Source organism: Podarcis bocagei (genome assembly GCF_964188305.1).
Source record: "Podarcis bocagei genome assembly, chromosome: 5".
In the NCBI taxonomy this organism is placed as follows: domain Eukaryota; kingdom Metazoa; phylum Chordata; class Lepidosauria; order Squamata; family Lacertidae; genus Podarcis; species Podarcis bocagei.
The window spans coordinates 98724542-98747060 of record NC_138129.1 but is presented as its reverse complement, the minus strand read 5'-3'; the positions used below and the strand labels follow the sequence as shown (position 1 = coordinate 98747060).

At 44.2% G+C, this 22519-nt stretch overlaps 1 protein-coding gene across 3 annotated transcripts in view; it reads right to left on the bottom strand.

The window, feature by feature from the left end:
* Positions 1 to 22519, bottom strand: part of TNR (tenascin R) — a 402595-nt gene that overhangs the window by 9574 nt on the left and 370502 nt on the right. For all 3 annotated transcript variants that reach the window (XM_081194287.1, XM_081194289.1, XM_081194288.1), the window contains 8 exons: positions 21051 to 21317; positions 17242 to 17361; positions 14726 to 14869; positions 13161 to 13280; positions 11421 to 11564; positions 11097 to 11227; positions 9315 to 9447; positions 2000 to 2151 (listed from right to left, as the gene is read on the bottom strand). In XM_081194287.1, coding sequence (XP_081050413.1) covers positions 2000 to 2151; positions 9315 to 9447; positions 11097 to 11227; positions 11421 to 11564; positions 13161 to 13280; positions 14726 to 14869; positions 17242 to 17361; positions 21051 to 21317 — 1211 coding nt within the window. The remainder of the gene's footprint in view (positions 1 to 1999; positions 2152 to 9314; positions 9448 to 11096; positions 11228 to 11420; positions 11565 to 13160; positions 13281 to 14725; positions 14870 to 17241; positions 17362 to 21050; positions 21318 to 22519) is intronic.

Below are 22519 nucleotides of genomic sequence, written 5' to 3'. Positions count from 1 at the left end.
CCTGGGTCTATTGTGCGCTTCCCGTAGCTGCCATATGTTGAGCAGTGAAATGCAAATTTTGAAAGACACCGTCGATTAATTTCCTTGATAGCATCATGAATCAACTCCAGCTTCACTCTCCAAAGGAGTTGCATGTGTCAAATAAATCACCAGGAATCTCTCAGAGTGTAACTATTATTAACTTAGTCCCTAAGGCATGGAAAATAGAGTACCCTGGTGAGATGGTTCTAGTTATTGACTAGTGCCTTTTTCTCTTTTCTCTTTTCTTTTCTTTTCTTTCAAAGCCTAACTACACAATTAAAGGCATGCAACACTGTTCCCCTCCCCTGGCCTCTTGGTTTTTCAAAGAGAAAAAGCTGCTTTGGGAGGGGCAATTTAAAAGTTGTACCAGGTGCTAATTAACCCTTTCCCTGACTGTTGCTGGACTCCAGGCTGCTACCTCCACAGATTATTGTGTTTTATCCTCACAAAGATACATGTGGAACTCTATGGGGAGAAAAACTGTGTGGATTTGGAGCAGAGAAGCAGCAGAGGGATAAAACATTTAGGCCCCATTTATCCATTCTAACTCCTTCCCTCCTTTTTCTCAAAAAAGAAAAATTGTGTGTGAGAGAGAAAGAAAGAGAGAGAGAGAGAGAGAGAGAGAGAGAGAGGCTTCTTCACATAAATTTAAATAACAGTGTGTGCATTGTATCCTCCACATCAGCTAAAATGGACGCCATCTTGTCAAGCAAGCTACAGGGTAGACCTCAGAACCCAGCAAAGTTGAGGCTCCTCCTGCACAGTTGTCATTCATCATTGTGGGACTGTGCCTCCAGGCTGCCCATTGCCTCTGCTCTCTTAAGATATGGGATGTAGTGGCCAAATTTATACTGTTAGAACTGCTTCACATATTACATTTATCTAAAATACTATAAAGGTAAAGGGACCCCTGACCGTTAGGTCCAGTCGTGACTGACTCTGGGGTTGCGCGCTCATCTCGCTCTATAGGCCGAGGGAGCTGGTGTTTGTCCACAGACAGCTTCTGGGTCATGTGGCCAGCATGACTAAGCCACTTCTGGTGAACCAGAGCAGTGCACGGAAATGCCGTTTACCTTCCCACCGGAGCGGTACCTATTTATCTACTTGCATTTTGACGTGCTTTCGAACTAAGTGTGAACAGTGAGTGAGGATAAACTTGTTTTTGCAAATATATGCATCATATATATATACTGCATCATATGTACTTACTAGTCACAAGGAAGCCCTACTGAAAAGATCCTTAGCATGCTGGTAGTCTGGCTCTTGCAAGAATGGGGATGACAATGTTCACCATATGTAGGCAGATTTCAAGTGCAGAAATGAACACTGGAGGGACACTGCCTGCTTTGGCTATGTGCTGGTTCAGGGAGCGAAGGTCATCACACTTCCCAGGCACAGTGACATTTTCACATCTCCTACCACTGGGTTGGTAAAGCTTGGCACCTGTTGTCCCTTAGAGCCCTGCCCGTCTAACTGAATTTTGCTACAATAAAATTCCAACTTACTTTCTTGGTTTAAGGCTCTTTTTAAAAAGATAGAAAAAGCTGTCAGCTGCCTTAGACTGTCCTAGGCCAGTTTAAAAGCGAAGAGATAAAAAGAGGAGGAAAAACATTATCCTACGACATGTTGTCAAAAGTTCAAAATATAACTCAGTAGTTGCTGTGTGTGAAGTGGCAGACATTGTGCTGCATCTTCCCTTAGTGCTCATGTGCTCCATTGTGAGCTCGATGCATACGCTTTCCCCTCTCCATGGAGAGACTTAATTTCTAGAAACTAAGGAAAGTACTCAACCATGAAGAATTATAACTTCAGTCACTCAGTTTAACAAAATGTTAATAAGGCATTCCACACATACCCGACTCAAATATTGGACTCATGAATCACATAACTCTGTGAAGCCATTAAACCCTCATAAATATGACTTTTTGATTGAAGAAGAAGAAGAGGACTTGCATAACAAGTTTGTTTGCTGACTTACAATCCATCCGCCTCCATCCGTGGTCATATCACAGTACACTTGCACTCTCTGGCCAAGATCGCCATTAAGAGAGATGGTGTAAACACCGTTCATCATGTCGCCATTCATCAAATGTTGGGCACAATCTTGAGGATTCATAAACACACGACCTCCTGTAAAATTAGTGCAGTGAACACGTCAGCAGTGATATCACACCTCTGCTTGCCTATCACATTGGCAAACACTTTCGTTCATGATAAGCCAAGACCATGACAGGGAGGTCAGATCCTGTGAATGCTCTTGCTTTATGGAGAATAAACTGTGACGATTTTAAAATTTAAATCAGTTTTGCTGATAACGGGGACACTAAGGGACACTTCGAGTGTCTGATATTGCACAAAGAAAAGATGGAAGACTGGAGGAAGTTGAGGGTATTGGTTTAATCTAGTCTAGGACTCCAGGTGGCAACAGGTATCAGGGATGAGTCTTCCTGAGAACTTTTTAACTTAGGACCTTCTATACTTAAAGCATGGGTTCAACCAGACTTCCTTTTGTGACAAATTTCTAGGCATAGATCCAGACTTTAAAGCTCTGTGTCCAAGCAGGTTTGTTTTTGTCCCAGTACTTTCTGCTGGAAAAACCATGTTTTACTGCTGAATCAGAGCAAACAACAATCAGGTTTTCTGCGGATTGCTGTTTGATCCAATTCAGCGGTAAAACACAGGTTTTCCTGGAGAAAGCACTTGGGACGTGGAGTTTCAAAACATGGACCTGTGCCTGAAGAGTGTGGCACAAAAGGAAGGCTGGGCGAACCCCATGAGGAAATGGGCCTCCTTAAGCAGAGGGTCAGCTTATTTCAAGGAGACTCCAGGGCCTTGACAAGACCATGAAAACCTGGGACTGGCAGAAATGACTGGCAGAATCCGAAACCAGGGAAGAGAGAAGGCGGAAGAAGATTGGAAGAAATTTAAGGACTATCTTGGGAAATATTACAAAATTAGTGAATGTTAAATTGATGTTGGATAGAATTTAAGTGGTTATCAGCTGAAATGATTAAGAAAATTGGGGGAAAATTAAAAGAAAGAGAGGTGTAAAATTAAGTGAAAATTAAGGGTGAGGAATTGCTGAATGAATAATTCGAATTGGAATACAAAAAGGGGAGGTATGAGGAGGTCCGAGAAATAAGTTAAAAGAAAATAAGGGAACGAAATTATACGTGTTGTTAATTTTTTTTGTATTTTTGTTTTTTTGGTCTTTGTTGTATAATTTTTGAAAACTTAATAAATATATTTTTTTTAAAAAAGACAAGACCACGAAAACCTACAGGAAAATCTGGGTCTCCTACAGACAGAAATCAATGAAAGTAGGATTTCCATTGGCCCCAGGGCAGGGGTTTAGTGCTCTGCAAGCTCGTTGTCCAACCCATGGCTAGTGGAAGTTGAGGAAATATATATAAAATTACCGAAAGAGAAATGGGGGGGGGGACCAAATTTGATTAATTTCTATAACTATACCATGGTGATTTGATGTTTCTTGGCGCCAATGATGTTGTTTTATAAGTAAAAGTGTGGAAGTCCGAGCGCTTTTAAAAATATTTATTTACTTATTACACTTATATACCCCCTTTGTCTTCCAAGGAGCTCAAGGTGGTATATGTGGTTCTCTCCCTCCCCATTTCATCCTGACAGCAACCCTGTGAGGTAGGTTAGGCAAAGTGATGGTGACTGGTTCAAGATCACCCAGTGAGCTTTATGTGTGAGTGGGGATTCGAACCCTGGTCTCCCCACTTGGTCCACACGTCCCCTTGCCCTGCTACTCTTTAGTGCAAAATTGGAGCAAATGCCAATCTGGAGAAAACCCAAACAGCCATTTTCTCTGAGCACTAAAGAGCGTTTCCCCCCCGGGGGGGGGGGGAGAAGCAGTAGGACAAGAGGAAGTCTGGATAAGCCCTTAGTCTTATATCACAAAATTCTCTCCCCCTCATCCCCAGAACAACCCACTCCCCTCTCAGCCAACAAAAGGCTAACTGTGGTTACCCCTCTGGAAGGAGCCTTGCTCACAGAATCTCCCCCCCCTCCCGCCCTCCTTTAACTATTTCCTCCTCCTTAACTGTTGCTCTGTCAGGGGACTTGTTTCAATTTCATAACATCCAAGCCTCTTGTGAATCCCCTGGTGCTCCATAGTGATTACTTATTTCAATTCATATTCATACCTTTTGAACTCTAAACAGACCTTGGAAAACCTGGAAGACTTGGAAGACATTAATAATAAAGTTTCCTTCTGGGTATTGTTGGCCAGAGGGTGCTAAAGAAGGACCGAACTTTCTTTATGTATGCAACAACAGCAGCAAGAATACTTATCGCAAAACATTGGAAGACCCAAGATTTGCCCACGCTGGAAGAATGGCAGACGCAACTGATAGACTACATGGAACTGGCAGAAATGACTGGCAGAATTCGAGACCTGGGAGAAGAGGCAGTGGAAGAGGACTGGAAAAAGTTTAAGGACTATTTACAAAAACATTGTAAATTGTATGAGTGTTAAGAAGATGCAGGATAGAAAACAACACGGCATCAGCAATTTAGCTGAATGAAACATGAGAATAAGTGAGGTTTAAGAAAAAGATGAAGTTTGGTACAATATTATGTCTAAATTAAGTATTTAAGTATTTGATAAAAATATCTAAAGTCGGAGACATAATACTTGAAAATTACAAAATAAGATTTGAAACAAGGTGATAAATTGCTGCTTATAATTTTATAATTGGGAACGCAGGAATGGGAGATGTGAGGAAGTCCAAAAGGTTATGGAAATATGGTTCTCGGACATCTGATTTTGTTGTATTTCTTTTCTATTCTATGTTAACCTTTTTGCTTTTTTCTGTTTTTCTTTGTTTGTTGTACTTTGGTGATGGTATTTTATGTGATTATATTGTTAAAAACCTTTAATAAATATCTTTTTTAAAAATAATAATAATAAAGTTTCCTTTGTGCCACTTATCTCGCAATTCTCCTATAATCTCATGTACATGTGAGTCACAACGGACAGCTATTAGCATGGCTGGGGGAATGAAAGCACCTTGTTATGTCTCTAGTTAACCTGAGCAGGTTCAAGTCTTTCAGTGTACAACTGGGGATTTTCTCTTTTCTTAATCACACTTTATTGTTCTCCTGGAAAGCCTTCTGAGAATCGAAGGAGGCTGGTGCGGCAATTCTTAGCTTTCTAGGGTCAAACTGCACATTATGCTGAGGGCATGTTTGAATACTGGACTTGAGGTTCCCTGCATCTTTTGCTTTAGAAAAATCAGCTGCTGAAGATGGGGTTGGAAACTAAACTGGGGTTGTGATCTTCAGGGAGGTGTTCCTTCACCAGACCTTTCTCCTGCGCTGTATTCATGTGGAAATTTGCCCCCCCCCGGTATTATTTGCCTCTGGATTCGCTATGTTCTGCAGATTTGCAGATTTAGCTTGGGAGGCAAATGGCAGTGGCGCAAGTGGTTCAAGGCTACCTGGTAAAGTCATCATGACAGAGATAAAATTCAAACCAAGCTGGTTTTCCTGACCTGTAGCCCAGTCACTTCGCCACTATATTACACCAGCTTTCTGCCATGTGTCTCATAACCCTGAAGCCCTTACTGCTACGTTATGCTGACTTTGTAATGAAAATACACTGTTTGGAGAGTACAGAAGTTGGTCACCTCAGCATATATCAAAATATACCAGCCATGTAAAAACCAGCGACACTACACTGAATTACGCCATGAGGTCTGATATGCTTTTCATCTGTCAGCAAGATCAATCTAAAAGCTCTGCATTGGCTTTCATCCCTAGCAACATAAGTCACCCTAATCCTTTACACTAACTGAAGTGGAAGGGAGAATAATGCAACAGTCACCGATCTATAGCTGTATGAGGCAAGCAGGGCTTTTGGCTGTTGATAGCTGTTGCTGTTAACCGGCAGCCTTTTCAAAAACCTTTTCATGCACATCAATGAAGAATATATCCGCAGAAAGTTCAAAGGCAGCCCTTTTAGAATCCTAGATATAAACACCAAGTGATTTCAGAACTATATGGGTGGACAGCTCCTTCCTGCTTCTTTTGAACAATTTAGGTACAGATGTAATTGGATTCAACATCCAACCACTTTTGTGCATCCCCTTTCTAAACAAACCATTCCACTCTAGGTGCCCTCTTGTGCTGTTTCACAATCTTCATGAGTCTACACAAGAGCATTCTCCAGTGAGATATTATTATTTCTGTAGACACCTGCTTCTTCCAAATGCACCTATTTGTAGCGTAAACTAATCTAAATTCAGGCTGTGGAATCTGATTTTTTAAAAATACTTGCTATATTATAAAGAAACAGATGTTAGGCAGTCAAACCTGTAGACAGAGCTGTTCATTTTCACTGACCCAGGAAAACACTGTTACGTATTGTTGGATGAACTTCAGTTATTTAGGCCTGGAGCTGTGTGCAGGATGCTTGGAGGACATTGACCTAACACCTTAATGTCTACCTTGCCTTGTAACAGTAGCTGCAGTAGACTGCCTAGTTCAGTCCTGTAGTTAATCAATGGCTTCCTGCTGGTCCCAGGGGCATTTAAAGAGATGAATGAATAGTAATTCCAGAAGAAATTCATGGGGGACTCAGAGGATCCTTTCGGGCAATGTAATCAAGTGGTGGCTGGGCAATTCCAGATACTCTTGAATTTGCCTAGTCTAGTTCAATTTCAATCTAGTTTTGGATAGAAACAGAGACTTACACTGGAGGAAACACAGGAGGAGTGTGGTCCTTCTGGACCTTTGAGCAGCTCTGGATACCACTGACCACGGTTCCTCCCTGTACTAACTATCTGTGGTGGGAGCTGGGGGCCCAGAAAAATGATGTTTCTGCTTCTATATTGATCATGGGCTTCAGAAGTGGTGTTGGGAGATTGCCACTGTCCCCTGGCAGCTGTTCTGTGGTTTGCCACAAGGTTTTATTTTGCCCCTTGTGCTATTTAACCTCACCCAGAAGCTTCTTGTAGAGGTTATCTGGAAATTGGGAGCAATGTGTCACCAGTACACGGAAGACTCCCATTTCTACCCTTTTCATCAAATTCAGGTGAAGCTGTGGAGGTGCTAAACTGCTGTCTGCAACTGGTCATGGACTGGATGGAGGCCAGTTAATGGAAGCTTGGTCCATATTAAGGTAGAGGAGCTTTTGGTGAGTGATATGTTTGGTGGTGGTATTCAGTCTGTTCTGGGTAGGGTTGAACTTTCTTTGAAAGATCATGTCTACAGTTTGAAGTGCTGTTAGATCTAGCCCTATCTGTAGAGGCGTGAGTGGCCTCTGCAGCTCCAGCTAGTGCAAGAGCTGTGATCCCTCATAGACAGAGCTAGCCTGGCCATACCTGCACTCATTGGTAACATCTCACTCAGAGAGGTTCACAGATAGATCCACCTGGCACTGTCTCTGTCCTCTTTTCAGTGCCCAGTGAACACTTTTTTTATTTGCCCAGGCCTTGCCCTTTGCATTTGTGACTTTATTCTGGGTTTTTCTACCTTCCATGACTTGTTTGTTTTTGTATGCTTTCAAAAATGCATTTGTATTCTTGCACTTTTATGCTTTGTTTGCAAACTGCGAGCCATGGCAGATACGTGGCTAACAGATGTCCTAAATAAAAATAAATGAAATGATAAAAAAGGAAGTCTCCCTCCTGCGATCTTGTCATGCACCCCATCAGATTTAAACTTGGACCCAAACAACTGTTCTGTGGAAAAACCTTTGGGACGGTTGAAGAGAAGGGCTGTAGGTCTGCCTTGCATGCAGAAAGTCCCTGGCTCCATCCCCAACATCTCCAGGTGGGGCTGGGAGAGACTCCTGCCTGAAACCAGAGAGCTGCTGCCAGTCAGTGTAAACAGTGAGGAGCTAGATAGAGCCATGGTTTGACTCAGTATAAGGCTGGGCTGGATGAATCCCTAGCCAGAATTAAGATCGCCGGAAGAAATATCAACAACCTCAGATATGCAGATGACACAGCCTTGATGGCAGAAAGTGAGGAGGAATTGAAGAACCTTTTAATGAGGGTGAAAGAGGAGAGCGCAAAATATGGTTTAAAGCTCAACATCAAAAAAATGAGGATCATGGCCACTGGTCCCATCACCTCCTGGCACATAGAAGGGGAAGAAAGGGAGGCAGTGAGAGATTTTACTTTCTTGGGCTCCATGATCACTGCAGATGGTGACAGCAGTCACGAAATTAAAAGGCGCCTGCTTCTTGGGAGAAAAGCAATGACAAACCTAGACAGCATCTTAAAAAGCAGAGACGTCACCTTGCCAACAAAGGCCCATATAGTTAAAGCCATGGTTTTCCCAGTAGTGATGTATGGAAGTGAAAGCTGGACCATAAAGAAGGCTGATCGCCGAAGAATTGATGCTTTTGAATTATGGTGCTGGAGGAGACTCTTGAGAGTCCCATGGACTGCAAGAAGATCAAACGTATCCATTCTTAAGGAAATCAGCCCTGAGTGCTCACTGGAAGGACAGATCCTGAAGCTGAGACTCCAAGACTTTGGCCACCTCATGAGAAGAGAAGACTCCCTGGAAAAGACCCTGATGTTGGGAAAGATGGAGGGCACAAGGAGAAGGGGACAACAGAGGACGAGATGGTTGGACAGTGTTCTTGAAGCTACCAGCATGAGTTTGACCAAACTGTGGGAGGCAGTGGAAGACAGGAGTGCCTGGCATGCTCTGGTCCATGGGGTCACAAAGAGTCGGACATGACTAAACGATTAAACAACAACAACAAGACAATTTACCATGTACCTCTGGTTTGAAGCCTTAACTTTGTACTCCACTCCATACTCATTTTTGCTTTTGCCTCTTTTGTGTGGGGAAGAGAGAGGGTAATGCATTTCAGCTATGAAATTTAAGTCAGCCATAAAAACCAGCCTGTGCATGTATGGAGGGGGGTAGTCTGGAGGTACTAAGTTTATCTGTTAAGCAATATCAACTTTGGCATGGGCCAAGGAAATGTGTCTTTAAATCTCAAGGAAAAAAGATTACATGTTTTCTTTTATAAAAGCCAATCTTCCGATGAGACCTCAGTTAAAAGTGATTGTGACTCAGCTGAGCAACCTCAACAAGCCTCTGGCTGGCAAGGAGATGCTCCCTGGAGCCTGATGGGATCCTCTTTGGGCTCTAGGGTGGGATCTCCTCATAAACCACGAGGACTCTCCAGGGTGATCCCCATTATACACGATTTCACATATGCATGTAGGGGGCTGGAATGGAACTCCTGTGGTGAGTTCCAGCACATTTTCTTCTAGAAAGAAAGCCCTGTGTAACTCTCTCACCTGTAGTGAAGATGGTAGAGGTGAACCCACTCCTCACAGCATCCTGGGCTGCTTGCAGGCGCACTGTGTATTCTGTGTTTTCCGAAAGCCCTTCCAGGCGGATCCAGGTGTCTTCTGCATCCACAATCAATTCCTGTGCTCAGTCATGAAAAGAGATGGAAAATCAGAGATGAGCAGGAGAGATTTGTGGGGCTTACGTACATGACTGGCCCAAGACATTTTGGCACCTGAGGCAGAACCCAAAATGGTGCCTGCCTGCCTGCCTGCCAGAGAAGAAGGGGTGAGGAAAGAACAATATCAGGAACAAAGGGAGAGGGTGGAAAGAAAGATCTACATCAGGATCTGCTGCTCCTGTGGACCCTGCTGTCTTAGGTGGTCACCTCACCTTGCCTCATGGGTGGGCTTCCCCTGCTCAGGTACGTAATACAGAAATGGAACCTGGAGGCATTTAGAGGATCAGGATTCTGGTCTTGAACTTAAAACCTGAGAGGTGGCAGGTTGTGTGAAAGCAGTCCTTCACATCTGGAAAGAGGCTGGAAGTAAATTGTGAGAAGTGGAATACTGCTTAGGCACTTCCCTTGTGAATGTCTAGCAGGAAGACCAAGGGTTAAACACCCCCTTCCCGACCTGCCATTCTCCTGTGCAAGTGCTCTTGTCCCCAAATTTATGTTGCAAGAGAAACACAGGAGTGGGAGCATCATGTTTCCCTTGCAATGTTGGCTTCTGCCCCCAGCTAATGGGGGGTGTTAATTCCATCTCTTCAGTTATGTCTGAACATATCACACAAATCATTCCCACAAGATGTTCTCGGACACAGGAGAGGCCTGCATGAGTGATATGGGGTTGTGGGCCCCCAATGAATTTTCCACATGATGAGTTTTGTGTAGTAAAACTACTCTTGTTCCCCATTTGTAGCACACAGTCCATCTTCCAGCTTGTCTCGCGAATTTGCTTTATTTCGTGTATTTATGGCAAAATGCAATATGTCATCCAGATAGTGCACACAACGTCTTTTCAAATGCGGCGCTTACAACGGTGACATTAAATGTGCCATAGCTGATGCAATTTTGGATAAGAGGATGACTCTATTCCCCTCGACACCTTGCTGTTTAGCTTCAGAAATGGTATCCCATGAAGTTTCATGACTTTCTCAATTGCTTGTTTTGTGTCCTCCTTGTGTGAGTGAAGGCCACAAATCATGGCATTAGAAATGGCAGGCAAGGACAAGGGTACCCCCCTACCCTCCAAGAACCCACTTGTTACATGCAGGCAGAGATCAGGTGCTGTTGCTGGCAAAACACCTATTGCCTGATTATTATGCAATGGCTCAAACAGGGGTGGGAGATGCCTTGAGCAACTGTGTGAGAAAATGGTGGCTCGTGCTAGGGAAGACTGCTGGCCAGTTTTACTTGTATGCTATTTCTTTCCATTAGTTTAATGTTATCCCATTAGTATTTATTTCATGCTATGCAAATACTGTGCTGAAATGGTAACACAGCAGAGCTACTGTAACATCAAACAAAGGACCTGAAACAGAGAAAAAATGGCTTCCAAAGCAGTGACAAAAGGGAGGGGAAGTAACTATGAAAACTGCAACAAAACAAAACAAAACAAAAAAAACCAGAACAAAAAATGGATTGAGGGTTTTTTCTGGGGGGGAGTAGTGTGGTGGTGGATGGGAATGAAATCACAACCTTCAGGCAAAAACAACCCCCCCTGCACACCTGGAGATCATCTGGCTCCACCCTGGCAATGAGAGACTTATTGGAAGAAAGGACCCACCTTTCGGCTCCCATCAGGTGACCGGTAAGTCATGATGTAGTTCTCAATCTCAGCCATAGGAGGCAGCCACGAAAGCAGGGCACTTCGCCGAGTCACTTCACTTGCAGTCAAATTTGAAGGAGGATCCAAAACTGTTGGCAAATGAATGAGAGTAGGGCAATAATTTTGTTGCAGGGTTTTGTGATATGCAAGCTACAGTTTGAATACTCAAAGATATAAAAATCCTTCAGCTGGAAGTTTGTTTCCTATATTCCACAGGAAAACAAGTTGTCAGTTGTTATGAATGCTATTTCCTGGCAGTGAGAATTAATAGGCTATACTTACGAGTTGTAAAGTTGGTGAAGATGGTTCTGCTGGTGACGGGCCCATTGGTGGCATACATGGTGACGCCGTAGCTGGTACTGGGCAGCAAACTGATGAGTTGGTACTCTTGGTTGGTCCCGTCTACTAAAATGGTTTCTCCGGCACCTGAAATCAGGGGATGGATTGTACAGAACACAAGGCTTTTGAAATGGCAGCCTTCTAGTGTGAGATCCAACTTAAATAAAATAGGCTTTATGGTCAGATAGCCACGGGGAAAAGGAGGAGCCTGATGGTGGGCTTACAAAATTGGTGTCCAGATAGTGACAATAAGTTGGCAGTTGCCCCTGCTGGAGAACCCAAACTTGCCAGTGGTTAAGCCTCCAGGCAGGTCATAGCCTATGCAAATATGTCAAGTCTTAAAAATCAGGACTATTGGATACTTGCTGGAACTTGTGGATGGACCACTCTTAAGACTGAGATTAATGTGGAGAACAATTAGGTTGTCGGGACTGGGAGCTATGCCAAGGTGAAAGGAAACATCACTTCATGGTGGGGGGAAATTGATTGTGTGAATCCATCCTACTACAGGAGGAATGTTACACTGGAAGTAGAGAATGTTGCAGAAGGACAGCAAAAACTCTGGACACTTTGGTCTAGAAGGTGCCAACTTGGCATCTAAGTGTGCCTGTCAATACCTTCTGTAGTGCTTGTGAAAGTTTTCAGTAAATATCCCCTCAAAAATGCATGATCCACGAGAGATTGCTTTTCCTGATTAGTTCCCATTTGCACTGGCTCACCTTCTCCTACACTGAACATGCATTGGATTCCAAGGTTAAATATCTCTTTTGGAATTGGCAGCCATTTTGTTTTGTGCTACATATCTCACAGCAGCCATCTTGTGACTGAAACCAACAATATTTTCTCAAAATCCCCAAAGTTCCTGGACCACTGCATTTTGTGCCAGGAACTGTGAGAAGGGGAGGTGATGACTTGCAAAGTTCTTCATTCCAAACAGTTCCAAAGTTCTTCATTCCAAAGTGGTGGTGACCTTGACGGTCAAGGCTGGTGTTCTGGAAGCAAAGCATGGGCCAGGTGGTTGGACCAGGCAGGGACACTCTAAGTGCAACTGACCTTCACTCAGGGGTGTAGCAAGGGGGGGTGCAGTGGGGCAGTCTGCCCTGGGTGTCACCACTGAGGGGGGGTGACAAAATGCTGGGCGGCACTCACCGCGGGACCTGCAACGCACCCGAGCCACGCGTGTCTCCTGTGAGTGATGTGGTGGCTTGGGCACCTGCAGGCTCCGCGCTGCCCAAACAATCCTCCCGTTGCCTCCCCCCCAGCTGTAGGGCAGCTGAGTGGGAGGAGGCAGGCAGATTCAGGAGGCCCCATGGTGCCCCCGTGGGTGGCTGGCCCCACCCCCAGGGGCACCACCCCAGGCGCCCGATCAACTTGCTCCACTGCTGCCTTCACTCAGACAATACTCAAGACTGAGGAGCCAGGCCAGAGTCTGACTTTCAAGGCCCAGATGAAATCCCATGGGCCCCTGTGTTATCGGCTGAACTACGGTTGCATCCTCTAGCACCAGCACAGTGCCCTAGAGAGGAAATTGGCTGCCAGGACCCTCCATTTGAGACACACATACCCGTCCCCTGCTTCTTCACACCAACCTCCTCTACCTGCCTCTTTCGAATTCTCCCAGCCTGTCACAGGGTGCTCCCTCCATGCCCCACACACAGTCCTGCATACCAGACACAGACATACCTGTGTCATGTGTGAGGACAATGACATAATTCTCCACTTCAGCCATGGGCGGGTCCCACTTCAGCAGGGTCTCCGTTGGGGTGATGTTCGTGGCAGTCAAGCTCTCTGGATTATCCATGGCTGCATAACAAAAAGGCAAGGTAAGGGAGTCAACACAGAAGTTGTTTCTTTGCTTCAGGCATCAGCCATGACAAGGACCTGGAAGCAGCTTAAAGTCCAAAAACCATGGAGCAAAAATGTAAGGCAGCTAGAAGGAACTACGTAGCAGCCATATGCTCATGATTCAGCAGCAAGTACTGTATCCAAGCCACAAGTCATTGCATGTGAAGCAAAGCAAGCGCCCAAAGGAAAACCGTGCCATGGCTCTACATCCTGAAGTTGAGATGTGATGTGATGGGACAGCCAGTTTATTTTTCATAGATCAGTCCCATCCACACACAAAGTGGGGAGTGGGGTCTGAATTTGACACCAAAAGTAGTTAATGAGTTAGAGGAAGTGAATCTTCCCCATCTGACCTCTCCATCCCTCCTTTGCTTCACTGACATTTCTTGTGGCCCAGCTCTGGTTCTGGGAGTGAGCTGGGATGGAGAGAAAGGTGCTTGGAGCTATGGAGAAGCAAGAGGCGCGTCCATTCAAATGTTAAAAATGGACTCCCTCTGCCCTTTACGTGTGAATGAGGCATGCAAGCAAACATAGGAAAATGTCTGCCCCATTGTATCTAGGCTGGCTCTTCTTTATTTCCATTCCTCCGTAGAAAGTCCCCTTTCTATTGATCTAACAGTAGTCACGATCTTTCGGTATCCTGGAATGGAAGTGCCTCTGCAGAGGTACAATTTCAGAGATAACACAGCAAAGCATATAATGGGGGATGTTTTCAACTGCCTCCTCCTCACAAAACCAATGGCATGAGATGAATGGCACTTTATGATATACCACCAGCCCAAAATTGCAGAAGGCATTTGCAAGGTAAGGGCATTAAGAAAAATTGGACTCTGTTTAGCATACTACCTGCCATGGGTGTAGCCAGGATTTTTGTTGGGGGGGCAGGACTTAGGGAGGGCAGAACCGATGTGATTGGTCAGTTAGTTAAGTATTTATATTTTTTTAATTGATCTAGGGGGCACCTGCCCCCCTGCCCCCTGGCTATGCCCATGCTACCTGTTGCCCCCATTACTACAGTTCTCTCAGCAGATTCAGTTTTGAGCTTAACAAGCATTTTTTTTGATGCTGCAGTACTTGTGAAAGTATGAGAAGTGAATACTGTGCACTCCCAGTTGTTCATTGGCAGCCACCATTTTACCTGGCCCCACCTAACATTATTATTAATTAAATTTATATAATGCCCTATATCCAAATATCAGAGGATGGTTTACAACATAAAAATAGAAAACAGGTTGTTTAATCAGCCGAAGGCCTGGTTACCGAGCAATGTTTTCGCTTGCTGCCTAAAGATATGTACTGAAGGTGCCAAATTCCTGAAGGAAGCTCTTGCCACCAGCCATTGATGCTTCTTTATCAAGTAAACTCTGGACCTTTCTGTGTAACCCCCAAAAGGCATTCCATACCTGTATACAGGGTGTGTGAGAGAGGCTCACTTTCTTCTCTGCTTCGGACGCTCTTCAAGCTGATCTCATACTCCGTGGCAGACTGCAGGTGGCTGAGCGTGTACTCAGTAACACCTTTGGCAATAACTAGGCTGTCCACTCGTCCTGTTTGGATGGAGAAAATGGATCCATTACCACTAGCAAATCCAGGTGCACTAAACACAGGCTAACAACAGCCTGGTGTCAGCCCACAGACCTTCCAGCCTTGATTGCCACAGAAGTTGCCAGAAGAGCACATCCTCTGGCTCAGGCTTCCCCAACCTCGGCCCTCCAGATGTTTTGAGACTACAATTCCCATCATCCCTGACCACTGGTCCTGCTAGCTAGGGATCATGGGAGTTGTAGGCCCAAAACATCTGGAGGGCCGCAGTTGAAGAAGCCTGCTCTGGCTGCTTCTCTCTTTTGTTTGTCCACACGGCTATCTGAGAGGTGGCCAAATGGAACTCCATGGAGCCCTTAGACTCTGGAGGAAAGAGGCACATCTTGATCAAAAGTTGGTCCAGTGCCAAGTGTGGTCGGAAGAGCTGCCCTAGCCAGGGCCAGCTCTGGAGAAATAAAGCTGTGAACCGGACTGGCAGAGGACCCAACAGGGCCACTTCTCTCACTCAGACTGCACACCTCCCACTCCCACATTCAGGGTGCCCTCCCTGAATCCTGATGCCACTACCCAAAGATTGAAAGACATGCACCAAACCAGCGTTGCTAAATCATCTGCAACCGAGTGTGGCTCAAGACTGCAAGCAATAAGAAACTACACAGTATTTAACTGGAAGCAGGAGAGAATAGCCAAAGAGATTAGCTCAACCATGGCCTCTTCTTCTATCAGCTAAAGGCATTGGGGGGGGGAGGATCAGTTCATAGCAAAATAAATAATTCTGGGTATATTGTATTGTTCTAAATAGTTTAGCTATTTATTTAATTTTATAGCTCAGAGATCACCTCAGGGTTTCTGCATATGTAGGTTCAAATAATGCAGACACTCATCTTTGCCATTAAAAAAGGTGCAAATAGTGTACTAAATTTCTATGTGATTAATTTAAGAATCTTATAGTAAAGAAAATTAAAGATAGTAAATAATATTTAATGTGTGAGATATATACACACTAGAAAAATATATACATCTATCAAAGCTGAGAACAGTGTCATATGGGTGAAAAATAATCACATGGCATTATATTAGTATCACAGAACCATAAAATTACAGAGTTGAAAGGGACTCTGTAATTTATGGCCCATCTCTGTATAATAATATCGTCTTATTGGTTGTTTAAAGTTTGTCTCCAATAAGTTAATTTGTTCATTGAGGCAATTTCCCATATTTTCTGTAACCATTCTTCGAAAGATGGAGTTCTTTTCTCTTTGCAAAATTGAGGAAGCATAACTTTACCCCCATTACCAAACTTGCAACTAATTGCATATCAATAAGTACTGCTTCTGAGTTTAACATACACAGACCCTTAGGGGTCTTTGAAATATTATAACCTGTAATTTTCTGTTCTAAAATATTTGGGCAACCTAATGAAGGGGGTGGGAAAAGCAGCTCACCTTTATTTCTGCTTTGCATTCCATTCCTTCAACACCTCAAACAGACTTGTGACTTGAGTGTGTGGCACAGCAGTAATAAATCCCTTGCTCTAGAAAACTGTCTACTCTGGTTTTTGAGGATGAGAATATTTAAATTACGGAAGGAGCCCCACACCCCACTGAGTTCATTCTCTTTTGCAAATGCACAGCTTTCCTTGAAAAATACAGGAGCTTCCACAACACTCCCCTTGCTGAGGGAGACATACTGTAGGTGTCAGCAAACATGTAGAAGTTACACAAACTGTACACAGATCATCTGATATATGTTTACACCATGCAATGCAGAAAGCACCTTTTGGATCCAAAAAGCGCAGGCTAATAGTATCAAATGCACAGTGTATTATTTCTAGAAAATGTGTATTTCAAAGTAATTACCAAAAGTCCTTTGGTTTGGAAGTCACTTGTTTGAGGTGCTTGTCAAATGGAAATGAATGTTCCTCACTAAAACCTTTAGCTTTCTTTTATTTTAATGACCTATCTCTGTCTTTGAAGTGATGAATTCTGAAAGCCTGGACTCTTTAATCTTGTGGAACCCAGCTGAAGAAGTTTTTCAGGCTGCAACCGTATGCATACTTACCTGGAGGTCAGCCCTATCAAACATACAGGGTCTTACTTCTGAGTAAACGGACACAGGATTGTACAGTTAGCTTCAAAGGAAACACACACATGCTAAGCTTTCCAGAGAGCAATGGGTTTATGGGACAGTTCTGTAGTTGTGGGAGGGGGTCAGCCAAAGGTTACACCCTCCTCACACACGCCTTCTCAAGGACCTCCTAACTGGGAGTAGATGAAACAAGATGGGAGCAGGCAAATGAACACACAAGACCTTGTAAGAAAGCAGGCACCCTAAAACACCCAGGTGAGCTGTTTCCACAGACCCCTGGGAGTGTTACCTTGGGCAGATTTGTAGGCTATCCTATAGTGGTCAAAAGATGCAATAGGAGGAGCCCAGTGGACCGTCACAGAATCTGTAGTCACGTTGTCAATGGTCAGGTTCCTTGGTGGATCAATCCCTTAACAAAGCAAAGTAAAGAAATAAAAGCTGGTAAACATTTGCACATTGCACAATTCCCAACCGGAAATGCATCACTTCATGCTGATAACAGTGGTGACTCTTCTTAATAGCACAGTTACTTATTGTCTAATTCACACACTTAACAATTGCCATTCAACATAATACTACACTTGACAGAAAAATATAATTTTCTCGCTGTTCGCAAAATTAATTTATTCTACTGTATCTTGTCCTGAACAACCTTCTGAAACAGGGAGTCACAGTTTGATTGGGGGCTGCTATTTTTGTCAGTAATGCCATGTTTTATATGATATATTGTTTTGGCCAGAGGTCATCTTTATAGGTGTTTGATTGAGCACAGAAATACATAGCCAAAAAAAGACCATATTTGATGGTAAGGTTATGGTGTTGGAGGAGACACCTTTTGATGTACCAAAGACTCAAAAGAGAGGGGGGAAAGGCAGACAGAGCACCACTGCTCAATGTCACTTTCCAACAGTGATAGCTTATTCTCTAAAAGTCTCACTTTTTTAAAAAAAAAAAAGTTAATCCCTTAGCTGTCACTGCTAAGGAGAAGACCTTAACATGTGCACCAAAGCATAATTGTGTGTGTATTGGCAGAGGCCTTATAGCAATGGCTCATTTGTCATAGTAATTGGCAAGGTAGTTAACACGATTATACATTTCATTCCTCATTTAAGGAGCTGATCTTGATGCCCGTGGGAATGCTGATTAGGAGAAATATTCAGCAATGGATCTAAGGGACATCTGAGAGAGACAGTGGTTCACCACTTGCATCCTCTTTAGAATGCCCTCCCCATGGAGGCCTGCCTGGAGACATCATCAGTATCATTTAGGTGCCAGAAAACGTTTGTGTTTTCTCACGATTTTCGGAACTGCAAACAAAAGCATTTTAATGCAGAGTAGTTTTATTTTACTGTCTTGATTTAATTTATTTAATAAAAATTATAGACCTTTTGATTGTAATAAAACCTCTTAAGTGGTTTACACAAAAAAAGGTTGCTGCTGCTTTTGTTTGTTTTAATTTGCTGTCTGTGTTGTTAATAATAATAATAATAATAATGATGATGATGATGATGATGTACTTTTTTGCTTCTTCAATTTTATTGCTGGTGCAGGATATCAATTATGTAAATAAATGAACAAATAATCAAGACCCAGAAAAACAGCGAAAGAGCCCACAACAAATTCATGAAATCTTCTTCAGTACTCCATCACTTAATATTCTGGTTGTGGGAGTGTAAGATTCTTTGGCGTTACAGCCACAGCTGCCTGCTTCTGCCTTCAACTCTACCAAGTACAAGATTGCAACAGACATCAGTCTTCCTGCACCGTTCAAGAGCCAACGCCTCTCAGGTGTTGCTGTGCGTGAGGGGGATACAGTAGTGTGAACCCCCTATGTTCTCTGAAGTGGGACAACCTAGATGCAGGTTCTTCCACATACACTTCAGATGTAACAATGTGTGCAGCTTTTCGAAGGGGATTTCAGAATGAACATGCAGTGAGTAAATCTGGTTTCTTGGCTGCTGGGAGGATTTTGAGGTTAACTGAGCATACATGTATAATTCCTTTGCATTGCCTTTGGAATCAATTGTAGTCTCAAAACCCAGCTCTGAGACTACAGGAGGATGAATGTGAAGATTACTGTTACAGCAACCCAGGGTAAATTAGCAGGCATGGGGAGGGTGGGGGAAAGGAGATTTGGGATCTGCTGTAGCGTTTGACAGTTATGTGGGCATAGGCATCATCTGCTTGCATTGGAAGAGGGAGAAGTGAAGCTAAGAGCCCTTTTGTCCCCTGTGCGGCCAAACTGAAGCAAGACACTACTTGTGGCAAAAGCAGTAGGAGTGTTTGATGTGCCTAGGCTGGAAGGTCTGTAATCCTCTTCCGAGCTGAGTTCTTCTAGGTTAGCAGACATGGCCACAGCCAGGCCAGAGATGGCAGTGAGTATTAGACCCAGGTCTCACCTGCTCTCTAGCTCAGTGTTTCCTATACTTCTAAGAGCTGAGGTGCACTATTTTTCTGAATTAAAATTAATTCCTTCCCTTCCCTAGGACTCTTGTGAAATCACTGGAGTAAGAGTCACTTCTCTCACACGAGCCTACACCATTGCATTTCTGCATATGTCACTATTCCGGGAATATCTCCTGAACAGAAGGAAGACCCTGGCCTGTGCAGAGGTTACTCTGGTGGCCTCCTGTGTGTTTGGTGCTTTGGACTTACAGGAACCATGAATTATTTAATTAACTTAGTACAATAGGGACGCGGGTGGCGCTGTGGGTAAAACCGCAGTACCTAGGACTTAGAATCATAGAATCATAGAATCATAGAGTTGGAAGAGACCACAAGGGCCATCGAGTCCAACCCCCTGCCAAGCAGGAAACACCATCAGAGCACTCCTGACATATGGTTGTCAAGCCTCTGCTTAAAGACCTCCAAAGAAGGAGACTCCACCACACTCCTTGGCAGCAAATTCCACTGTCGAACAGCTCTTACTGTCAGGAAGTTCTTCCTAATGTTTAGGTGGAATCTTCTTTCTTTCAGTTTGGATCCATTGCTCCGTGTCCGCTTCTCTGGAGCAGCAGAAAACAACCTTTCTCCCTCCTCTATATGACATCCTTTTATATATTTGAACATGGCTATCATATCACCCCTTAACCTCCTCTTCTCCAGGCTAAACATGCCCAGCTCCCTTAGCCGTTCCTTGCCGATTGTATGGTTGGCAGTTCGAATCCCCGCGGCGGGGTGAGCTCCCATCGTTGGGTCCCAGCTCCTGCCCACCTAGCAGTTCAAAAGACCCTTAAGTGCAAATAGATAAATAGGTACCGCTTTATAGCGGGAAGGTAAACGGCGTTCCGTGTGCTGCGCTGGCTCACCAGAGCAGCTTCGTCACGCTGGCCACATGACCCGGAAGTGTCCTCGGATGGCGCCGGCTCCCGGCCTCTAGAGTGAGATGAGCGCACAATCCTAGAGTCGGACACAACTGGCCTTCGGGCAGGGGTACCTTTACCTTTAGTACATCCCACTGTAACCAACCTTTTTCTGAGGCAAACCTCCCAGTGTTTGCCTTTTCTGGGGCAAACCATCTTCTCCATCCTTTTCGTTTCCCTGTTCTCTGGTTCCTTGGGTCTCTTCTCTGCTTCCTTTATTCATCCCACGCCCCATTGCAACTCACCAAACCCAGGACCTATCCATTCCATTTCTGGTTTGGCCAACAGAGGAGAGCAGGCATGCTGCCTTTTCCAGACAGGGATATTCAAAATGGTGGGCATGCTACCATAAGATTCATGCTCAGAGATTGTTGAGGAGGAAAGCTGAAACCTTATGAATGGCAACCCTAGCAATCATTTGAACATTTTTTTAAAGACACATCCACAAAACCTTGGCCTAAGGCAAGATGGGGGAAAAATACAGTAGGTAGAGTGATTTACAATGAAGAGGCTGAAGAAAACTGTCACTGTCACGGATTCATAGCGATAGTTGGGATGTGTGTCATTTTGGCTTGAGTTAAATGTGAATTCTAAGACTCAGCTCTGACTTTGATGGTTGGCTCCACTCTGTTTTCTGTTTTTAATTTTGCAACCCATTCAAGCACAAAGGATCTTCCTCGGAAGTGGACAAGACATAGATATTAAACTGCAATGGAGAGAGCGCTGCTACTGTTACCTGTTTTGATGGAGCCCATGATGGGCTCAGAGCTAACAAGGCCATGCACAGCCACCAAGGACACAACATACTCTGTGGACGGCTGCAGGCCAAACAAGGCAGCATGTCTCTTGGTCGGGTCTAGCATCACCTGCTTGGTTTCCTCTTTGTCCTTGGGGCTGTAGTTCAGTATCAGCTTATCTGCTGGAGGAGAGGGGTCACTCCAAGTGATGTTCACACTGGAGGAAGTCACATGAGAAAAGTGAAGCTGTGTGATTGGCCGGAACCCTGAAAACAAGAATGCAGAAGAAAATGGCAGGCTGGGTCTTATTTAGCCAGGAAACATGCAAAATGATGAAAAGATGAGTACATCTGAGCATGTACAAAAGGACCAAAGGGTAAGGCTGTATACACACTAAGCCATTTGTAGCAGAAAAACATAGTGCTTGTCAATCCAGAATAGATGCTGCTTCCAAACTAGATTGATTCTATATCCTGTCATTCACAAGAATGGGTGTGGCTACATGATGCACATTTGAAAACTCTCCCCTTGATTAGGTTATCCATGCCTTCCCCTCCCTGCACATACCCCAGGTGAATGGAGAGGAAAGCAATGGTTGCAATCTTGGTATATGCCCACCCACAATGCCATTGGGCGGGTGTGGATACCCCCCACCCAATAGCTGGGACCACTGTACATCTGTTTTTAAATGGACACACTGCAGAGTATTGCAGAATCCATCTGTGATCAGCTTTTATTTTCAGAATGAAACCAGTCTCTCAGAAGCACTTTTCATGGGCAAAAAAATTGCAGTGGATCTAGACCATGCAGGGAAAAAAGTACTCAAGTCTCCATTGATTCAATAAAATACACAGTCCCAGTCTTCGGTAATGAGGGTAAAGATTATCCATTCTAGAAATGCATTTTCTGAGCTGTCTTGAGTTTTAGGCTTCCCCCCTTTAGGAATTAATCACCGGACGCAGTTTAAATGTTCTGCATTTGACCGCTGCCCCAAAAGGTGAGGTCAAGGTAGGGTGTAAATCTGAGGAAGGGGGAACAGGAAAAATGGGGCAAGAGAAAGAGGGCGTGTGAAGGCTCTTGCAAACATGCACGTCCGTTACCTGGGCTACTTCTGCACTTAGCATTTTGGAAATGATATACTCATCACATTAGGCTCAAGCTAGATGTGCCACGAGACATCTGTTTTATTTTATTAATTAGCGGTGCCAGACAGTTATATTGAAAATGAGGGAACCGGCACTCTGGGAGAAGTTTAACACTTTCCTCCCCACCTCAAACCCCCTCCTGCTATTAGCAGAAGAAGACATGCTGAACTTCTCTCCCCACCAACACCATGGCTTAGACACTCTCTCACAGAGCACCACATCCCCAACCTTCAAAGCAGCTAAGTGGGGCTGCAATTAGTAAAAGAAAGGGCTTGTCAATGGTGTATCTAGCAGTAGTCAACCAGCAGACAGTAGTAACAGAC